Raw genomic sequence first — 18,619 nt, forward strand, 5'->3', positions numbered from 1 at the left:
TCAAAAGGTATTACTGCTGAAGATCCTTGCTGGTACTGAAAGTATGTGCTGCACTTTTTTCCCTTCGACCAGTTTTTGTCCCAACTGGATTTTTCTGGCTAGGTTTTTAATGAGGCAGCGATGTAATGCATACAACGGAGAAAGGATCATCGGCAAATTCCAAAATTCCAGTGTTCGAATTCTCATACTTAGCATCCGAACACTGGGGGGAACTGATTCATGTCAAGGCATTAGATTCTTTCAATTCTGGGTCCAAAGCAGTCTCGAAGGTTTACAAAATGGTGTCACCTAACTTCCAATATTGAGAAGAATGCTCTATATGATACGCAATTTGTAGATAATCATTTTCCTTCACTAGTGAATCAACAACCATAAGTTCTATTGCCTTCACTTTAGCATGAGCATAAACAGTTTTGTGTAGATCAGCTCATGTGGCAAACAACTTGTGGATGGTTAAATAATCTTCGGCTCGATATCATATCTCATCTCCCAAAACTCTCATTTTAATGAGACATCAATGAAAATCATACATAAAAGAAAGTGTTACGAAGATCGGGGACTATTAGAACCAGGATCAATGTCTTATCGGGATCAGGGACTGCATGATCAGCCTCGTAGAAATAAGTTATACAAGTGAGCCACATGTATTGGTAGCTCTATTTACTTAAGCAAAAGAATGTTTATGTAAATGTACTTTTAAAGATAGAGGGAATAAATCGAAGTCCTTTTATTTTTATCTTATTTCTTGTCCAAATGATAACTTATTTTATTGTTTGAAAGTTAACAAAAATTTTAAATGCTTGTGGCGGAATGAATAGGAGACGTCCTCTTCAAGATCAATATAAACATAAGGGCCCTCTCTTATGAAACCCTCATAGTAAAGGGTAGATTCCGGAAGTATTTATGAACGGAATCAAAAGCTATCGGATGTGAAAAGATTTCCGAAGCTTTCGGTTAAATGAAAAAGAATATTTTTTGCACAATACTTAAGCAAAAAGGTTTCTTTTATTGATTAAAATGCTGAACTTAGTATAAAGTTTTGACATAATTACAAAAAGTAAAGGGGAAATATATACATTAATTCTTGCTTCCAGAACCCGAAGGGAGAGAAGAGTCTTTGTTTTCTTTATTAGGAGAAGGTTGTTCGGCTTCCGGTTCGAGGCCTTCATCTTCTTCAGTCTTTCCTTAGGTTCCTGAATACTCAGAATTAGTATTCGAAGAGTCGAAAGCAACGGGCTGTGTAGGGAGGTTCTCATGAGCGATTGTCTCCAACTCCCGGGCCTTGGCAATGCGTTCGTCAATGTTTGCAATTCCTTCTTTGGATTCCTCCAAAGTCTTCCTCTTCGTATGATATATGGCGTAAGTATTCTTTAAGAGGATATAGTCCTCCCGATCTTGGAGTTTGGCTCGAAGTTTTGCAATCTTCGCTTGGAGCTTTTCATTTTCAGCTTTAACAATGCTGATTTGGGATCAAGCTCAACGTTGGTGGTCGAGTGAAGTTGATTCTGCTCCATGACTCATTTTAGACTTTCTTTAATTTTTTCTCTCCTCTCCTCGACAACGTTGGCCTCCTCGGTTTTGGAGCGTAAGCTAGCCTCCAAGTTATTAATTTGCTCCATGAAGCCAGACTCATGCTCGGCAACAGCAGTTACAGTATCATGAAGTTTGGCCCAATTAGCCTTAACATCTTTAAGGTCTTCATGTAATTGGGCGGCTTCTTGGTTGTGGACCATCCTATCTTGTTCGGACTGCTACAACCGGGCCTCAAGGTCATCCGTTTGAGCAATATTTCCCTCCAGCACTGGGAGGCGCTTGGCAAGCTGATTCATTTCTGCCAAAAGTTGATATCGTTCTGAAGTAAGCTCTTGTTTGTACAGAATCAACCTTTGCAGGCCCTCGGAAGCAAGAAGGTTGGCTTAAAAAGGTTAGAACTAAAGTTATTACTGCAAAGTATAAATTGAAATAGGATAGAAGGAAGTTAGATTACTACCTGCACCGAGCAATGCATGATATTATTTATTAGACAATCCCCAGAAAGAGAGTCCATTTTTCTCTAATCTTTTTCTCAGGCCAGCGGCTTCAGATAATTGGCAAGCTCCATAGCTTGCAAATCATATGGCACTCACTCGTAATCGAAAGAATGACACTTTGTTTTCTATGAGGGTCTTGAGTGGGTGCTGAGTAGGTACTTCCCAGATTTCCATGGTCGGGTGACCACGGAAAAGGAGCACTCTCTATTTGTTCAGCCTAGGCCACTGGAGAAGAAGCATCAGGTAAAGATGGAGGGGTGATTATTGTCGGCTCAAAAGTTGGTGGTGGAGGAAGGCCAAGAATTAAACTCATTTGACCAGAAGCAACTATGGGAATCCGAAAATGAGATGAAGCATTTTCAGCCATTTCCATTTCCCCCAGAGTTCCTGAACTCCCTCTAGTAGTGGAGTTGTCAGTTGAGCTGATGATAATCTTTTTCTTCTTTGAAAGGGAACCTCTTTATCATCGGCTCCCTCTTCATCATCAAGGACCATTGTGGTCGGTCCGGTTGGTGTTTCTTTTATTCTCTTCTCCTGAGTCCTAGACGAGAAGGGAAGTTTCCTCTTTTGTTTCTTGTTGTTGGGATGAGGAATCCGGGAGGAGGTATCTTTACCGGAAGTTCGAGTAGATTCGAGAGCTCTCCTCCGGCTAGGGACATTCTGCAGTAACTGTTCGACTTCCTCAGGGTTATCGGGAACCTCGCTGTCGGGGCAAATGACGGATCCCTTTAGAAGTCCTATGTGATACAAGAAGACAGTTAAATTGCTTCTAAGATATATTGAAAGATTGAAAAAAAGGAAGAAGAATTATTTTTTACCATGGTTTTTGGCTTTCCATCCATATTTGGGAGCCATTTCTTTCCATCTTCGGGACTCTGGTGTAGTAATATCCAGAATTTTTTGTACCCATTGGGCCAGATCTTGAACCCGTGGAGGCTTCCAGTGAGTAGCTGGAGTAAGGAGAATGTAAAGTTAGTAGCGAAGGAAGGTCTTTCTAAACATGAAAATAAAAGGGTATCCGAAGACTTACGGAAAAGATTCCATGATTCGGGAAGAGCAGGTGATGTGGTCAGGATGATGTCCCTGATAGTAATGATAACAAACCATTCCATCCATCCACGGTCATTACCATTATCGACCTGGTGATAAGGGCATGATGACTGCGTTTGCTAAGTTTTAGCACACCCCCATGGAAGATCTTTGGGGAGTAGAGATTCATCATGTGTGCGAGAGTCGAGATTTCCCCGATCTCATAACACAACTGGTGGAGGCAAGCCACCGTTCGACACACGAAAGGGCCTACATGTGCCAAACATATTTGGTACCAGTGGCAAAACTCTAAGATTATCGGGTCGACTCTTTCACCCACTCTCAAAGTGAAAGGACCCAAAGTGAAGGGGTATGTATAAACATACATGAACCCTGGTTTGAAGAAGGCAACCATTTCTACCTTGCTGGGTGTAAGGATTTAAATATTGTCCCAGTGACAATCCTCTTTCATGACAGGAATGTTAGGAGGATGGATGAAAGAAATATACCTATTAACAGGCCATCTTCTGTCACTTTTGGAATTTACAGGTTCTTTTTTTTCCTAAAGGTCGGATTTCATGCTAAGGTAAAGAGGTATGATGGTGTTTACGGTTGGAGGTTCAGATTCGACATCAACCTACTTGGTTCTAATAGAGAAAGTTGAAGTTTGCAATAGGGTTCCAAGATAAATCAGAGAATAAGAAGTTGTAAAAAGTAACGAATAAAAATGAGGAGAAGTGGAGAAGTTATAGACGGCAAAAATCGTGTGTCATGATTACCTCGAGAACTGGCGAAAATATTTGCCAAATCGTGGGGTAACACGTGTTCGGATTATTAAATACGAAGAGACGTGCATCCTTTCAAATATCAGGAATTGTTCAAAAACTTGCCCGCTAAGGAAAGATATTTTCTCTACTTCTCGGTGACACTAAAGTATTGTCACCAAAAAGTAGGGGGACTATCTGTATACGGTAAAATTTATTAGTGACACTTGGACGAATGAAGAGATGACACGTCGAGCTGAAGACATGTAGGATGTGAGTCAACAAATAGTAAATACTGGTTGCCAGCATGTGACCAGTGCTGGATGAGTCCCGAAGACAGAGTAGCCGACAACAAAGGTTCAAAGTATTGACACTGGGTAGCATTCAGTGAGCGGCCGATACAGAAAATATCTGCATTTATAACCAACCATTATGCAACCATCAATAACGGTTTTATTCTTATTCAAGAGGAGCTTAATTGGGGGTGTTGTCTCCCTGAATAAAGCTATAAATATGAGAATTAACATCCATTGTAGACACGAAATATTATGTACACAAAAAAGCTATACTCTGCTCATTTTATAATATTATTCTCATTCTTTATTTTTGAATATTGTTCTCACTTTTGCCACCGAAAAGGCTAAGTTCATAGCCAGGCTCATATTTCCTTTAATTTCATTTCACAATCTTATTTTTGTTATTATTTATTTACTATTTTTGAATCAAATCGATTCACTTATTTATAACTCACGCTATAAATTCAACTATATTATTTTACGGGTAAACAACGGTGTCATAAATGTAGCCTCCTTCATATGATCTAATTTCAAAGGGTATTGTTATGTTAGGGTGGACGTTGAGCCACCAATGGAAGAAGAAGGTTTGAGCCAAGGCAGCTTCGAGGATAGCAATATTTTTACATTAAGAGAAAGTAATAATGGTATTTTGCTTCTTACTTTATGGGGAAAACCTGATGAGTTTGTGAAACGTCAATGAAGGTATTAAAGCATATTACTCAATTAATTGAAGGTTAAATGCTCAATATGATATCATGAGGAGTAAAACTAGAATTAGACAATAATTATGTGATCAGAGTTATAATTTGTCTCTAATTTACTACATTTAACTCGTTAATATTTGTTATAACGAGAGGAATACTCCATAAAAAGCAAGAAGATAATACAAATTGGAGAGGATGCAGTATTTAGGTGTAAAAAAAATTTTGGTAATTAATTAGGCTTTTTATTAATCACCAAAGCAATTATAAATTATTAGCTTAGCACAACTCAGCCAGCTAATCTCAAAAAGGAAAACATAATCAAAGATCCCACCTTTCCTATACAGCAGTGCTATGTATAGATTAAGGAAGAAACTTAGAAAACTAGCTTTTGCATTAAATATTTCAGAGCCCCAGTAGCCCTGCAGCTACAAACACATGCTATCTCTTTTGCCACTCCTTCACAATCTCTGTCCACCCCTTCAAAAACTCTTGAATTTCTCTCCTTCCATACGGTATATATAACTTCAGCATATATCATCTTAATAAGTTTTGCCTTTGTTGTCTTCCCTTGTATACTTTTAATAATCTCATGGAATTGTAGTTCCCAGTTACTGCCACCATAGAGTTGTTGTTGTGCCCACTTGCTGACTCTGTTCCAAATTGCTTGAGCATATCTGCGTTCAGCAAATAAATAGTTTCTTGTTTCATTGTGAGATTGACACAGTGCACACATAGCTTGTACATTAAGGCCCCAACTCAGTAATCTATCCACAGTTAGAAGTTTGTCCTGGCATTGCAGCCACATTGTGAATAAGGCTTTTGGTCTTGCAGGGTTCTAGAACATTAGTTTTCTCCATCTTACCTTTGGGTATTCTGGCATCAGTTGTAAGTATATTTTTTAATGACACTCTTATGTTCAGCAATAGTTCTGATCAGTTTCCTGATGGTATCTCTTGCCCCCAGGATTTTCCTAACCATCCAACTGGAGGTTTGTGGAATGGTCATAGTTCTCATACTCTGATCCTTGATGTAGTAGGCATGGATCCATTTTATCCAAAGTTTATCCCGCTTATGAGTCAAATCCCAGTGTGTCTTTGCAATTGCAACATTGTTTCATACCTGGAGATTATGCAATTTAAGCCCTCTGTAGACTTAGGCAGGCAGATCTTCTCCCAAGCAATAAGAGCCTTCTTTGTTATTCTATTACCTCCATACCACAGGTAGATTCTGCACTAGGCTTCAACTATTTGTATCACCTTAGCTGGTAAAATGAAGAGTTGATTCCAATAAGATTGGATCCCAAATAACACTATTTGAGTCAGTTGAATTCTCCCAACATATGATAGCTTCTTTGCAGTCCGTGAAGAGATTTTTGCCACTATTTTTGCTATGAGAGGTTTCCACTGTACCATGGTGAGCTTCTTAGTGTCTAGAGGCACCTCTAGGTATTTAAAAGGAAGTTCACCTAGTGAGTAACCTAACAGTTGAACTATAGCCTCTTTCTCCCTCTATGTCATTCCCCCACAATAGACTGCACTTTTGGTTAAGTTAGCTTGCAAGCCTGAGGCTGATGAAAATGTAGTAAAACATGCATGAAGTCTCTGAACAGATTCAATGTCTCTTCTGGAAAACAACAACAGGTCGTCAGCAAAGCTTATATGAGTGATCCCCAGCCTTCTACACCTTAGGTGAAATTTATAGCTTTTCTCATGTTGCAGGTCTTTAAGTAGTCGGCTCAAGTACTCCATGGCAATGGCAAAGAGAAAAGGAGACATGGGATCTCCTTGTCTCAATCCTTTGGCTACATTAAATGGTACAATTGATTCTCCATTAAGTAGAATAGAGTAATTAACTGTTTTGATGCAGTTCATTACCCATTTGATGAACTTCTCTAGAAACCTCAGCCCTTCCATAACTTGTTCTCGGTAAATCCATTCCAATGAATCATAAACTTTTTATAGATCTACCTTTATCATATATCTGGGGGAGATATGCTTTCTACCATAGGATTTGATAAGTTCATGTGCCAGAATGATTTTGTCTGCTATCTTCCTTCCCGGGATAAGCCATGCCTGAACCTCTGAGATGATGTAGGCCATAACTTTCTGTAACCTGCTGGTGATGACCTTAGTAATAATCTTATATAACACGGTATAACAAACTATGGGCCTATAGTCGTTGACTGTATCTGGAACCTTAGGCATCAGAGTGAGTGTAGTGCAGTTCATAGCTTTATACAAGGTTCTTGTGGTGAAGAAATCTTGCACAACTTCACAAACTTCATTCTTAACAGTGGATCATGTCTGCTTGAAAAAGACAGCATTGAAGCCATCAATTCTGGAGCCTTATCATTTCCAATTGAGCTCAATCCTTCATAGATTTCCTCCTTTGTAATTGGGGCACAAAGTTCTAGTTTTTGTGTATGTGATAGGCAAGGGCCATTTATCATTACCAATCTATTCGTTGCTGGCAGTTTTGATGCAATAGTTCCCATCAAAGATTTATAGAAGCTAACAAATTCTTCTTTGATAGCTTCAGGATCCTGAAGATTGACCCCCAACAATGACTTGATCTCAGTTATTTGCTTCTTCTGTTGCTTCTCTTTTATTACAGCTGAAAAGTACTTAGTATTTGAATCCCCTAATTTGATCCAGGTGGCTCTTAACTTTTGTTGTAGTGCACTTTCCTCTATCAAAGACCATTTTTCCAGTTGGGTCAGATAGTTTTTCTCCTGATCAGTCAATGCATCAGAGTAAGTGTTCCCCAGTTCTTCCTGAATCCTTTTCAAGTTTAGTCTTGCTTGACTAATCTTCTATGTGATCCCCATGAACTCTTCTAAGTTCAACTATTTAAGTGCAGGCCTCAAGCCTTTCAATTTAAGCCAGACATTCTTGATTCTCTCTGTAGCATTGTTTCTGCCCCCTTTGTTTTCACAATTTGCTTGAATCTAGGATGTTCTATCCAGACATTGAAGAATTTAAAAGGAGCTTTCTTCTGGCTTCTCTCATTGGGATGAGAATGGGTATGTGATCAGATATTAAGGGTTCTCCATATATTGCAGTCAAGTGCCCATATTGAAGCATCCATTCATCATTGGCAATTGCTCTATCAATCCTGCTACAAACTCTATCAGTTCCTCTTTGTTTGTTTGTCCAAGTGTAATATTCCCCTTTCCAAGGAATCTCATTTAGCAGCAGTGTGTTGTAGCAGTCAAAGAAATCTTTTAACTTAGCTAATGACACATATTTTCTAGATAGCCCGTCACTTGGGGTGTAGGATTGCATTGAAGTCCCTACTGATTAGTCAAGGTTTAATGAGCATAGGTGTCATTTCTTTCAACTGATCCCACAGTGCTTTCCTTTCTTCTGCTGTATTAAAACCATATATACTGTAAGCATACAATCTATTCCATTTTGCCTTATTGTTATCATACAATGAATGAATTGACTTGCACTAGCTAGATGATATATGTTATAGGCTTTAGCATCCTATACTACCCATATTCTTCCATTCCTTGCATCTTTGTAGTTGTTTATCCTCTTCCAACTAGGAACAATCTTGTTGGCAATCTGTGGTGCATTGTTTTCCTTCGCTCTAGTTTCTAGGAGACCAGCTATTTTTATATGATTTTCTTTGAGGTACAGCTTTAGTTCCTTCTGATGTACCTCTTATTTATTCCTCTTATATTCTAGATAATCCAAGTTATTGGGCATGTTGTATCTCCCCTCCTGTATCAGGGAGTTTATGGACTTCTTCTCTGTGTCCTCCTTCATGTAGCACTTGAAACCCATTCTTTGTTGAAACAACTACATCTAGGCTTGGCCAAATTAAGTTGTTTGTTTGTTGTTCTGGACTTTTACTCCCACTTGCTGTTGGATTATCAACTTGTTTATGAAGTTGTGGGGTTCCTTTTGATTTAACCTGCATCCATTCTCCTTATATAGCCTCTTTCCCCTCATTACTAGGTTGTTGATCATTTTGGTATGTTGTAGGGTGTTGTATCAGCTGCCCAGTTGGCCTCCATGTGGGAACTAGCCCTAGTCTCCTTTTTCTTTGCAACTGGCCTGCCTTCTCCTCATGTGGTACTTTGGCACAATCATGTCCTAATTTTAAGCACTTGTCACAGAAAGCAGGTTTCCACTCAAATTCAATAGCCTACTGAAATTGCCTACCAGAGGGATCATTCACTGTTATTTCACTGGGCAGTTCCTTTGTGTCATTAACTTCAATGAGAATTCTAACATAAGAGACCCTAGTCTGCTTGGTGATGCATCTATCAGCAAATAAAGGGCTGCCTAGTGTGCTTGCCATCCTGCTCAATGAGTTACTCCCCCAGCAATTCATAGGGAGCTTAGGGAACTTGACCCACAGAGGAATTTCTGTCACGAACTCAGCTTTAAAGTCAAAATCAGGAGTCCATTATTTGATAACAATTGGTATGTTGCTTATGATGTATTGGCCTCCATATAGAATGTCCTGCAGATCCTTAATACTCTGAAATCTAACAATATAATAATTGTCTTCGTGTAGATAAATTTCAGGTTCTGCCACAGCATTTCAATATTGTGCAATATATCTACACATATATTTATAGCCCGGTTTTTCCCCAATCACATAAACAATGAGTGATTTCCTCCATTTTTCAGTTTTAGTTTCAACCTCTACTTTATCTAGGTTAACCACAAATTGACCATCCACAATTTCAGGCGGATATAGTTTAGGTCCATACCATATTCAGCTGTTCGATTCTCAGCAAATAAGGTTGTCCATGGAGCTTCAGGTAGAGCTTCCTGTGCGGGAGTAGGCAGGTCAGCTTTCTATTTGCCTTTATCCAATGAAATCATTGGACTATCCTGTGGTTCCTCCATTGCAGCCGTTGCCCTATGTTTCCCATTTGACCGAGCGATGCTCTTAACTGAATTTGCTGAATTTGGTGACTCAATCGTTTGATTTGGACTCAAATTAAGCCTCTTCGATGCCGTTACTTTTGTATTCTGCGAACCCAAATCGAGTGACCTAGTTGGAAGGTTCCCAATCGGAGTCACTACTTTTTGTGTACTTCCTTATTCAAGAGTATCTGCAATCACACTTGCACTAACAGATCTTCCTACGGTGACGAGCGATTGGTTTTTGAATGGTCTTCCTCTCTTCCTAGCCATGGCGACCACGAATCGGTGCAGGTTAGCACAACCTGCACCGAGAGCAAAGCTAGAGAGAGAAATTTATATTAGTACAAGGAGGAGACATATTGCAAGTGAAAACTCCCTTTGTTCAGTAGCTGTTGAAAGTTTAGGTGTAAAAGTTAGACCCTCAAAATATTAAGTTTCTTAAATGGTATTTTTCTCTCTCTATGTGCACGAGTATATTTGTGCAAAGCTTATTTAGGGTGTGTTTGGTATGAAGTCCAATTTTCCCATGTTTGGTTGGCTTAAATGTTTTGGATCATTTTTCTCTAATTGGAGAAAAATATTTTCTCTATCAAAAGAAGGAAAAATATTTTCCAAAACTCTTTTTCAACCTTTTTCACCCTATTTCCCATCCCCACCAACCCCCCTCCCCCCAATCATCCCACCCCCAAACCATTCCTACCCCGACCACCCAACCCCTACCCCTTACCACATCCCACCCACCCCAACCTCGCCCACCATCCACCCTAAATAGAAATATTATTAAGAGTACTTTCTTTTAGTATTGTAAATAGAGTACTTTTTTTTTATTTCAACAAAATGAGTATCTTTTCATGATGTAGAAAATTTATTTTCGTTCATTTCAACAAATCGAGTACTTTTTTTTCATGATGTCGAAAAAGTATTTTCTTTCATTTCAATAAAACGAGTATTTTCTTTTTATGACGCAGAAAAAATATTTTCTTTCATTTCAACAAACTAAGTATTTTCTTTTCCAGATATAGAAAAAGTATTTTTTTTCAACAAAATGAGTACTCTCTTTTCATGATGTAGAAAAGTATTTTTTTTTCATTTCAACAAAACGAGTACTTTCTTTTCATAATGTAGAAAAAGTATTTTTTTTCATTTCAACAAACTAAGTATTTTTTTTTCTTGGTGTAGAAAAAATATTTTCTTTCGTTTTAACAAAATAAGTACTTTCTTTCATTATTTAGAAATTTTTTTTTTTCATTTCAACAAAACGAGTACTTTTTTTTTCATGATATAGAAAAAGTATTTTATTTTTCTAATGTAGAAAAAATATTTTCTTTTATTTCAACAAATTAAGTACTTTCTTTTCATGATGTAGAAAAATATTTTCTTTCATTTCAACAAAACGAGCACTTTCTTTTCATAATGTAAAAAGAATATTTTCTTTCATTTCAACAAAACAAATACTGTCTTTTCATGATATAGAAAAAATATTTTCTTTCATTTCAACAAACAAAGTATTTTCTTTTCCTGATGTAGAAAAAATATTTTTTTTTATTTCAACAAAATGAATACTTTCTTTTCATGATTAGAAAAAATATTTTCTTTTATTTTAACAATATAAGTATTTCGTTTCCTGATGTAGAAAAATATTTTTTTTATTTCAATAAAACGAGTACTTTCTTTTCAGGATGTAGAAAAAATATTTTTTTTCATTTCAACAAAATAAATACTTTCTTTTCATGATGTAGAAAAAAGTATTTTCTTTCATTTCAATAAATTAAATACTTTCTTTTCATAATGTAGAAAAAATATTTTCTTTCATTTTAACAAACTAAGTATTTTTTTTTCTTGATGTAGAAAAAATATTTTCTTTCATTTTAACAAAATAAGTACTTTCTTTTTATTATTTAGGAAAAATATTTTCTTTCATTTAAACAAAACGAGTACTTTCTTTTCATGATATAGAAAAATTATTTTCTTTTCCTGATGTAGAAAAAATATTTTCTTTTATTTCAACAAACTGAGTACTTTCTTTTCATGATGTAGAAAAATATTTTCTTTCATTTCAACAAAATGAGTACTTTCTTTTCATGATGTAGAAAAAGTATTTTCTTTCATTTCAACAAAACGAATACTGTCTATTCATGATGTAGAAAAAATATTTTATTTTATTTCAACAAACTAAGTATTTCCTTTTCCTGATGTAGAAAAAATATTTTTTTATTTCAACAAAATGGGTACTTTCTTTTCATGGTTAGAAAAAATAATTTCTTTTATTTCAACAAAATGAGTACTTGTTTTTCATGATGTAGATAAGTATTTTCTTTCATTTCAACAAAATAAATACTTTCTTTTCATAACGTAGAAAAAAGTATTTTCTTTCATTTCAATAAATTAAGTATTTTCTTTTCATGTTGTACAAAAACAAATTCATTCATTCAACAAAGAAATATTTTCTTTTTAGTTATTGAATTCAAATTTCAACGTAGTTCTTGTGTGAAAAAGTAAAATGGCACATTAATTCCTTTGGATTTGTGTGAATTTAGAAAAGAACAATTAAATTCTTGAAGAAAATAGAGTTCCGGAGTGGGAAGGGTAAATTCTTGAAGAAAATAGAGTCGTTGGGTGGGGGAGTACAAGAAACATGAGAATTTTGGGGAAGGTGGGTTGAGGAGAGTAGCATAAAAAATTATTTTTCTAAAAATATTTTATACTCTCTAACCAAACACTAGAAAATATTTTCCAGAAAAAGATTTTCACTCACCAACCAAACAAGGGAAAATAAGTGATAAAACCACTCATTATCTATGAAACTATTTTCCATGGAAAACATTTTCCAATATACCAAACAACCCTTAATGTAGTAATCTTTTGTGCTTGAGAAGAGTCTTCCTCGCAAGGGAATAAGTTTAACACTCTATTAACATAGTGGGAAATACTTTTGCATTATCATGTTACTTTAAAACAAATTATAGATTATATTTTGATAGCAAACATGAATTGAAAATATACGAAATATGGTAAATGACATGGTATAATGTGTAAAACCAAACTCATGATGTAAATTTTATACCATCAGCGTGTATAATATAAGTTAAATCCCATACATAAGTACTTTAGCCTGTCATTCTTCATATAGAGATATATACCAAGAGGTAAGGCATTATGGTCCGTCTCCATGTAGTTATTTTTTGTTTATCATCAATATACATGTAGTGTTATATCCCAAAACTCATTGCCGCGCAAAGTATCATGAATTTAATAAATAAATATCTCGATTTTCTAAGGAATTAAGCTACAACCACACCAAAAATCTATGATCGTGTACAAGGAAACTCTACGAATAAAAGAGAAATTAAAAGAGACTTGTGTCCACGAAACAAAAAAGAACTTATTGGTGGAGTATCTTCTTAAAAATCATTTACAAAAAGATGAGGATTTGGCAATTGGCAGTACCCTCAAGATGCAGTTCTCCATTGTAGCTCGATCTGAAGTCGACCATTTTTTGAGTCAATAAGATGGTATCTCTCATTAATTCTCTTGTTATTCACAACATCCGCGAGGTACACATCCACGTAACCCAAAGCTTCCTAAAAGTAAAGAAACATAAAAAGATGTTAAATTAAACTTCTATACGCTGACAGTGTAAAAGTTATGCCTGAGAAGGATTTAATGCATGTATAGTTATAATGAGAGCTCAATGTACCTTGGGATGTCGAAGACCCATTCTTTTTGAAGTACTAAAAACTTCTACATGAATCCTATCATTTACAGGTGGTTCCTCCAATACAAACTGAAACTCCTCTTCCCACCTTGGATCTCTGTTTTTCTTTATAACCTTTGCAAGTTTCACCAAATAAATAGTGGATTAAGGTATAATGAAAGCAACAAATGACATTGTTCACTTATCGACATGAAAAATGTGATTGAGAGAACTAAAAAGGGATAACCAAAATGCATGTTAAGTGCTTATAAAACAGTAAGGTGGTCTTTGCATCACTTGAGATGTGCATAAAGTTAGTTGCCCATATATTAAAAAATATTGAATTTTCACTGGCATTGCTACATTATAATTCGAGCAATATGTTAGTTGCTGCAAGTTATTTTCCTCATTCATCTTTTACTTGTCTCCTTAACATTCATAAAAGAATGATTAGTCCACACAATTCTAATGCTCTAGCTATAGGGCCTTTATCAAAGGTCATGAATTCAGAATTTAGAATGAGTGGATTCGGGATGAATGTAATCTTATTAAACTTTTGCATATGTATGCATAGTTCGAGGTGAAAACAAAGTGTACATTTTAAATTTTTCATGAAAAGATACCTTAGTTCTTCTCTCTTCCCCTCTGAAGAGCAGACGAACAGATGGATTTGTGTGGTGCTTCCCTTCAAGATCTTGACCTTCATGGACAATAACTACGAGCATACCTCCGCCCTCAGGTGTTCCATCAGGAGCCTTCTCTACCGTACCTGATTCATCAGTGCCATTTGCGAGTTCTTCATCGTTAAAAGCTTTGTACATCACTTCAAGTACAAGCTGTCCTCTTGATTTTTCATTTTGAACATCATCTGGTTTTAAGTTTTTCAGAAGATCTAGTGTCAATACTTTTGGTTCGTCTGGAGTAAGATCTTTCAATGGCACAATATTCACACCCATTTTTTCATGTGAGCCAACCTAACCAAAAAAAACATAAGATCTCCAATGATTCAGGACTGCAAAAGAAATGTTTTTAGAAAAACAATATGACCAACATGGCAAAATCAATAAGATATACCTGCTCCCAGTCATAAACAGAAAATTTTAGAACTTGAGTTTGTGGATCCTTAACCACGAAACTAAATTCCTCGTTCCATTCGGGGTTCAAGTTTTTGTGCTTCACTGATGTTTTCTTTGATGATAGTTTGTCATCCATAATTTTTAGTTTCACAAAGGGGTCTGAGAGCCCCAAAAGATCTGTCTTTTTAAGCTTCATTGCCCTCACAACTGTCACATTAAAAATTCCAACTGGCCTCTTCATTGCTCTGTCAAAAGAACAAAACAGAATTACTACTTATCAAGAAAAGACACCAAAATGAAGCATATCGACTGAAATGCCAATTGAGATTTACTTTGCACTATTAGATAAATGAAAAAAAAAGACTTACTTTGAAGGATCCAATATTTGGACCTCAAGTGTTTTTGGCCATAGATACATACTTGCAACTTGATCTTTGATAATCTCCTGAGGAATTAAAAAAACTTTTAAGTGACTGAGACAGGAAGATTAGAAGAGATAAAGGACCTTACTTGAACAAATCTGTACAGGCCAGGAATGGACATTGCATCTGCACCGAGAAGTTTTAGTCCAAAATCGACATGAGGCTGCAAGCATATTACACAAGGTGAAGCTACCAAATAAGGCTGCAATATTTCTCACCAGGTAAAAGTAATTGACATATTGCCATCTCTAATGGATGTGCGCAATCTCAAGAGAGATGAAAATTTATGCAACACCTTCAGGAACTCAAATTTGATTAACCCTTTTACTCATACTGAAAGTTATTATATCCTCCAGTAAATTTGGTGAATGAGCACTCACCTTCTCCATAAGCGATACATATATCTTCGCGAAACAAGGAAAGGTCGGAACCAGTGGCTTCAAGGTGATTCGAGGTAAGGCAAATATTTGCAAGTCAACCACCTGAGACAATCTCGAGTGTCAGCACACATGAATTGTTTTATTTCGGGAACAAGTTTGTAACATCACCGTATTTGTTGCTAAGAGTAGTTAACTTAAAAGCATTACCTGAGCAGTGGCTTTCAACCCAAATGCCTTCACTGCAACAGTGATGTTTGGATTAGCTGCCCACTTAATGACTGGTTCCATAATCAGCTCTTTCTCCTCTGTGATATAGACCTTCATTCCTGGCATATTGGTGCAACAGGTTACTCATATGAAACATACTATATTTATGGGCAGAAGAATACAAAGTCCATAAAGTAAAGAGATAAAAGGGAAGTGACTGCACAAGAGGGGGGCGGTTATAAAGGCAAGAGAACAGAGAAACTTCAAATCAATTAAGACTCGATATGGTTGACATTAAAGATTAGTCTTTGAGATTCAGCCATCAGAAGAAGAAAAAAAGGTGTAGATTTAGGTCTCCAAAAAGATTCAACTATAAAATGGGGAATCATAACTTTCTTTATTGAAAAACCAATTTAGATAGTCACATTCCTGATTTAATTCTAAGTCCTTTTGGTGGTATATATGTATAAACCAAGTGAAAGAGGAAAAAGCTAACCTGGAAATGTAGGTGGAAGGGTGCCCAAGGTAAATGATTGAAATTCAACTGACTCAATTTTGTACTGTGGAATCTGCTCAGCTATGATGGGATCTACTATACCTTTTGCTGTTTTACAAATAGCCTGAGAAATCCTGAACGTCAATATTCAGCTCAATTAAAGGGAAAAGTGTAATGTGGTATATACAAGTAAACATTACCTTGTCTAAATAAGGCCACATGAGTTCGATCATTTTATTAAGCCAATCAAGCTGCAGAAATGCAGTCACAGAAAAAAGTTGTTATGCAAAGAAAGAGTTGATAACTCAAAAGCTTTTGTGCAAGTAGAAATAAAATAACAACATACACGATCATAATCTGGATTTTTAACCCAAAGTGGTATCTCAGGGAGCAGTCGTTGCAGGCTTTCAGTATCTTGCTCCGCCAAGGGCCGAATATCAGGATGCTGAAAAGAGTAAAGCCCAAATAAGATGAAACTTGTTCAAGAACTATTTTTTTCATCTAAAGCATTTTGCTTTTCAGATGCTGTTAATGATGAGATGAAGTAATATGAAACAAATTTAGTCATTGCCTTTATTCTGGGAGCGAATTTTGTAACCGAAACTGAAATCTTATCACCATATCTGCTAAACGAGCAAGGTCATCTTCACTTAAACTGCACCTCTAAGTAGGCAATGGTTTTTTTCCAGCTTCAAAATATCTAGTACTCCATCCATTTGAATTTATATGACCCCTTTCTATTTTGTTACATTTCAAAATGTTTGATACCGTTCCATTGATAATGCAGTCTATATGGACTTCCAAAATATTCAAGGATTCAAATTTACTTAGTATTTTCTCTATAAAATGAATTTTGTACGTGAATATTGAAATGTAATGGGTCCTAATGGAGCGAAATGGATAGTAAAGATTTACATAATCGATCCCAACTTAACTAGCTTGAGACTAAGGCACTACTGCTGTTTTGTTGTTGAAACTAATTTTTCAAGTGTTAATTCATTATATTTTTTCACTACTACTAATATATACAACACAGCACTCCAATCAACACTTACACTCGCCCTCATGTTTAATTATTTCATAAAATAAAAAGGGAGTATTTGTTAAGATGATGTTGTTACTGCTTCTTTTTTCATCTTTCCTTGAGCCGAGGGTCTATCGGAAATAGCCTCTATAAATTCTCAAGGTAGGGGTAAGGTCTGCGTACACACACTACCCTCCCTAGACTCCACCTGTGGGATTTCAATAAGATTTTTGTTGTTGTCAGGGAGATTTAAGATAAAATCAGTTCCATGAATCTTTCAGATTAGTATTTGCAGCCAAACATAGATAGAAAGACATAAACACACACAAAAAAAAAGAACTCAAGCCATGCTAATTGCACATAAGAGGTTTTCAAACTCCTTCAAAAATGAAAAAATGTACTACTCTAAACATACATATCTTCAAAATCCCCCTGAAAATAGGGAGCTATAACTGATCTGTTCTGACATGTTTTCTATACACAATAGGTGCATATGCACCCACTCACTATCTCGGGCACGGGATATACATATAAACACACACATACATACTAGTTTAACTTGTATACATCAGCAATGTAAGAATAATTTTACACTATTAGGTTATCTTTACCTATTGTAATAGGTAACCTGACTTATTTTCAAGAATACAAATCTCACTTTTTATGAAGGATTATCTGTAATTAAATATCTTCTGGATGACCTAAATTATTTTTATATAGTTGTTGTATATAGTAAAATTTAAGGCAGAAATAAGCATGCAGAGAGCATATTATGAGAATAGAGAGAGAGGGGAAAGAAGAAAGGTGACCTTGACATCAGTTGGTAGAACGTAGATGAAGAGGAAATACCCGATCACTAGCCCTATCACGATCCCCATTCCAAATCCGAAGAACCCCAATATTGTGCTTATGAATCCCATCTCAACGAACAAACTCAAGATCACCTCAATTAATTGCCTCCTAAATCTTCTGCAAGGAAACACAACAGTCATTTTTGTTTTTACATTCCTACGTATAATGAAAGCAAAGATCTTTAGAATTAGTTACCAGAATTAAGGGAAAGTCTCGCCACCAAATATTAGTATTTCTGAGATTTAGAGGTACATAACATGGAATTGAAGATGAAAGATATTATTAACATAATCAAGATTCAGAAGAAGAATAGCAATAAAAGAGCATTAAAGAAATGGTGTTTCATGCATTGAACAACCACCACTCGAAAAGTCTGTGTAATGTAACGGCTTTTAGGAGGGAAGCAATTTAAGCCCGTGTGGCATTCCAAACAAGTCGGTAACGCTTTACTCTGTTTCTCTTTCCCTTTTGGAACTCAAACCCTTGGAAAAACTATATACTAGTTACTTTGAATGGATCCATCAATTGTAGCAAATTTTTTTATTTTTTTTTGGGTTTTCACCGTGTGGTTCGACTAATCCGTATTCGTGTCGAAAGTCCCACTGTTAATTCCTAGCAAAAAAGACTTCTTTCATATGTCTCCAATCCGAGAACTTTGATTTATGGATTGATAAATAGTTACCACACCAAATATGACACTCCATTCTGTCTAAATTGTGAGAGTATGAATAAATGCATCAGCTTTTCCTAATGCAA

The 18,619-nt window shown here is 36.0% G+C and overlaps 2 protein-coding genes across 3 annotated transcripts; both read right to left on the reverse strand.

The window, feature by feature from the left end:
- Positions 1-7,047: 7,047 nt before the first annotated feature.
- Positions 7,048-8,107, reverse strand: LOC142169738 (uncharacterized). Its single transcript, XM_075231645.1, has 2 exons — positions 7,791-8,107; positions 7,048-7,603 (listed from the first exon to the last, which is right to left on the reverse strand). The coding sequence occupies exons 1-2, from the start codon at positions 8,105-8,107 to the stop codon at positions 7,048-7,050; spliced, it is 873 nt and encodes a 290-aa protein (XP_075087746.1).
- A 4,755-nt stretch (positions 8,108-12,862) lies between these two features.
- LOC107760604 (synaptotagmin-1-like) lies at positions 12,863-18,316 on the reverse strand. Of its 2 annotated transcripts, none has more exons than XM_075231021.1 (13): positions 18,059-18,316; positions 17,821-17,977; positions 16,334-16,432; positions 16,188-16,238; positions 15,988-16,111; positions 15,492-15,610; positions 15,285-15,386; positions 14,993-15,067; positions 14,851-14,927; positions 14,481-14,727; positions 14,030-14,380; positions 13,410-13,541; positions 12,863-13,293 (listed from the first exon to the last, which is right to left on the reverse strand). In XM_075231021.1, the coding sequence occupies exons 2-13, from the start codon at positions 17,929-17,931 to the stop codon at positions 13,162-13,164; spliced, it is 1,620 nt and encodes a 539-aa protein (XP_075087122.1). In that variant the 5' UTR covers positions 17,932-17,977; positions 18,059-18,316; the 3' UTR covers positions 12,863-13,161. The 2 variants fall into 2 exon arrangements, with proteins under 2 accessions (XP_075087122.1, XP_016434167.1); XM_016578681.2 differs by having other exon boundaries at positions 17,821-17,980.
- Between the last annotated feature and the right edge of the window lie 303 nt (positions 18,317-18,619).

The sequence above is a fragment of the Nicotiana tabacum genome, chromosome 15, assembly GCF_000715075.1.
Source record: "Nicotiana tabacum cultivar K326 chromosome 15, ASM71507v2, whole genome shotgun sequence".
NCBI classification, from domain to species: domain Eukaryota; kingdom Viridiplantae; phylum Streptophyta; class Magnoliopsida; order Solanales; family Solanaceae; genus Nicotiana; species Nicotiana tabacum.

What these genes read in the sequence shown, in the direction of transcription:
- LOC142169738 (XM_075231645.1), bottom strand. Translation starts at nt 8,107, where the DNA reads ATGCAATCCTACACCCCAAGTGACGGGCTATCTAGAAAATATGTGTCA. An exon ending in CTCCTTTTAAATTCTTCAAT is followed by an intron (nt 7,604 to 7,790) that starts GTCTGGATAGAA and finishes AAACTTGAAAAG; the next exon opens with GATTCAGGAAGAACTGGGGA.
- LOC107760604 (XM_075231021.1), bottom strand. Translation starts at nt 17,931, where the DNA reads ATGGGATTCATAAGCACAATATTGGGGTTCTTCGGATTTGGAATGGGG. An exon ending in GCCTGTACAGATTTGTTCAA is followed by an intron (nt 14,928 to 14,992) that starts GTAAGGTCCTTT and finishes TTAATTCCTCAG; the next exon opens with GAGATTATCAAAGATCAAGT. An exon ending in TGGGTCTTCGACATCCCAAG is followed by an intron (nt 13,294 to 13,409) that starts GTACATTGAGCT and finishes CTTTACTTTTAG; the next exon opens with GAAGCTTTGGGTTACGTGGA.